The sequence below is a fragment of the Aptenodytes forsteri genome, unplaced genomic scaffold, assembly GCF_000699145.1.
Source record: "Aptenodytes forsteri isolate BGI_AS27 unplaced genomic scaffold, ASM69914v1 Scaffold143, whole genome shotgun sequence".
Lineage (NCBI taxonomy): Eukaryota > Metazoa > Chordata > Aves > Sphenisciformes > Spheniscidae > Aptenodytes > Aptenodytes forsteri.
The window spans coordinates 8,586,215-8,589,025 of record NW_008794951.1 but is presented as its reverse complement, the minus strand read 5'-3'; the positions used below and the strand labels follow the sequence as shown (position 1 = coordinate 8,589,025).

General features: G+C 49.8%; 1 protein-coding gene across 1 annotated transcript in view; it reads left to right on the top strand.

Moving 5' to 3' along the window:
• MORC4 (MORC family CW-type zinc finger 4) overlaps positions 1–2,811 on the top strand; it is a 21,067-nt gene that overhangs the window by 12,660 nt on the left and 5,596 nt on the right. Inside the window, 3 exon segments of the mRNA XM_019471025.1 lie at positions 1,469–1,541; positions 2,048–2,086; positions 2,088–2,230. Coding sequence (XP_019326570.1) covers positions 1,469–1,541; positions 2,048–2,086; positions 2,088–2,230 — 255 coding nt within the window.

Here is a 2,811-nt window from a genome sequence, read left to right as displayed (position 1 = left end):
CTGGATAGACTAGAGAGCTGGGCAATCACCAACCACATGAAGTTTAACAAGGGCAAGTGCCGGATTCTTCACCTGGGGTGGAGTAATCCTGGTTATACGTACAAATTGGGGGATGAGAGACTGGAGAGCAGCCCTGCGGAAAGAGATCTGGGGGATTGTGTTAACGGCAAGTTGAATATGGGTCAACAGTGTGCCCTGGCAGCCAAAAGGGCCAACAGTATCCTGTGGTGCATCAAGCACAGCACAGCTAGCCTGTCGAGGGAGGTGATTGCCCCAATCTACACTGCAGCCCCACCTCAAGTACTGTGTGCAGTTTTGGGTGCCTCAATATAAGAAGGACATCAAACCATTAGAGTGTGTCCAGAGGAAAGCAGCCAAGATGGTGAAAGGCCTCCAGGGCAAGACTTAGGAGGAGCGGCTGAGGCCACGTGGTTTGTTCAGCTTGGAGAAGAGAAGGCTGAGGGGGGACCTTATCCCAGGCTACAGCTTCCTTAAGGAGGGCAGTGGAGGGGGAGGTGCTGATCTCCTCTCTCTGGTGACCAGCAACAGGACACGAGGAAATGGAATGAAGCTGTGTCAGGGGAAGTTCAGATTGGACATTAGGAAAAGGTTCTTCACTGAGACATTGGTCGGTCACTGGAACAGGATCCCCAGGGAAGTAGTCATGGCACCAAGCCTGTCAGAGTTCAAGGAGTGTCTGGACGATGCTCTTAGTCATATGGTTTAGCTTTAGGTAGTCCTGCGAGGAGCAGGGAGTTGCACTTGATGATCCTTATGGGTCCCTTCCAACTCGAGATACTCTATGATTCTACTTGACAGATCAAAGGTGGAGAAAGCTCCTTGCCTCAGCAGAGGAGACAGAGGAGGAGGAGAATTGCAGGTCCTTAACACACAGGAACAGGAGGATATAATGGAGTGGGAGAATGTGAGAAGACCAGTAGAGAATATCTTTGTGGAACTGAGGACTATTTCAGCAGAGTGGGAAGTGCTCCAGTGCAAGGTAGCGAATTTATGTCTATGCATCCCTGCTGCTTTGGAGGGTTTTGGAGAGAGCAGGTCAAAGTGGGTTGAGAAGGAGTGACTTCTCCATAAAGAACGTAGTGGGCTTCTTCCTTGATCTGCTGACTTTTAACTTCTTCAGGCCTGGCAAAGCTCTTTTTATTTTGCTGATTGATATAATTCCTGTGCATGCACCGTCCTCCCATTTTAGGTGGAGAAAACTGAGCATGAGAAGTGTTGCCTGAAAACAGAGTTCTTGAAATGCCAACAGGAACTGGGCGCTGCTCAGAGCTCAGGAGATGGAAGGCTTGCCCTGCAGCAAGAAATACACGTGTTAGTGCCAAGCTGTGTGGCAGAAGTGGAAAGCAAAGCTGGCGAGGTCTGCAGAGGAGAAGGCTGAACTGACAGAGAGACTCAAGAATAGAGAGATGCACTTAGGGGTGCTGAGGGAGGCAAAGGTTTCCTGCAGAGGCTCAGAGAAAGAAGACGTGAAGAGGTCAGAGCTGTGGGTTGTCTGGTTGGCAGTCCCTGTCATCCCTAAGGTGGGGGGAGAGGGCAGGAGTCATCATGGGCTGCTATTTCCATAGGACACTGCTTCCCTGGTATCCATCACCCTGTTGTATAGGTAACTGGGTTATAAGTGAGGATCCTGCTGTTGTGAGGAGGTGGAATCACCAGATGAATCCAAATAATTGATCTGGCTTCAAAGATGCCCTACAGAAAGGCGCTTTGTCCATACTGTGTCTGTCCTATACTGTGGCACCTTGTTGCTGGATCCCTCACACAGTGTTCGGTCTGTAATGGAGATAATGTCCCTGGTAGCCAAACGGGTGTTAGAGGGACTGGGAGCTGATCTCTGCTGGTTGAGTCCCAAGGATTGTTATTGTTGGGGGATCTTGATTTAATACCTGGCTGGTGGAACCTGCACAGAAGAGGCTCAGTTGTCTTACTGTGCCTCTTTCCTCTTGGCTAAGGCTTGGTTTCCTGTGGTGCAGCTGACATATTGAGGGCTGTCATTCACACTTTTTAAATCTCACTTCTTCCCTAGGTGTTGCCCCCTGCATCAATGCCCTGGCCTGCTTGGACCCAGCAGTTTCGCCTGCACTGTGAAGCTGGAGACTGAAGAAAAAGGTGCTTATGGGACTACTGTCTTTCCCCCTTTTCTCAAAAAGATGACTGCAGTCCAGAGAGGAGATGGACCTCAGGAGAAAACCAGACCCTTAACAGCAAGGTAAGTGGTAGGTTGCAAGCTACTGCCCCACACCATGTTCTGTCTTCCGTCCCTTGTTTTGGGTCCATACTGAGGCCACGTGGAAGGTCTTGGTGAGATGCAGTTTGCTGGAAGGAGCCCTGGCCAGAGCTAGCGGATCTGTCCTGGGTAGTTTTCTCTTCGCTCCCTTTTTGAGAGAGGGGTCTGCAGGACTCAAATGCTCCTTCATCCTGCTGTGTCCAGACAGAGAAGGGGAGCAGGGTGGAACAGAGGGAGGAACAGAAATCCTTGCCAAGTTGGTGTTTTAAAATCCTCCTGGTTTCTGTGTATCAGTGTTAATACCTTCACACCCCTGTGAGCTAAATTCATCTCCATGCATACAGTTCTCCAGCCCCATGGTCAATCTGGATGGCAGCTGACATGACTGCCTCTCTACTGCTGGAGCATTCAGTTCTGTCTGTGAATTGGTCTGTACGGAGGACATCTTTACCCAAGAGAAGCCAGATACCTTCTGGCTTCCAGCAAGGAAGCAAGTTTCTGGCTGAGAGAATTTCTCTGGATGAGTCTCACATTCTCTTTAACTTTTTTTTTTTTTTTGGGGG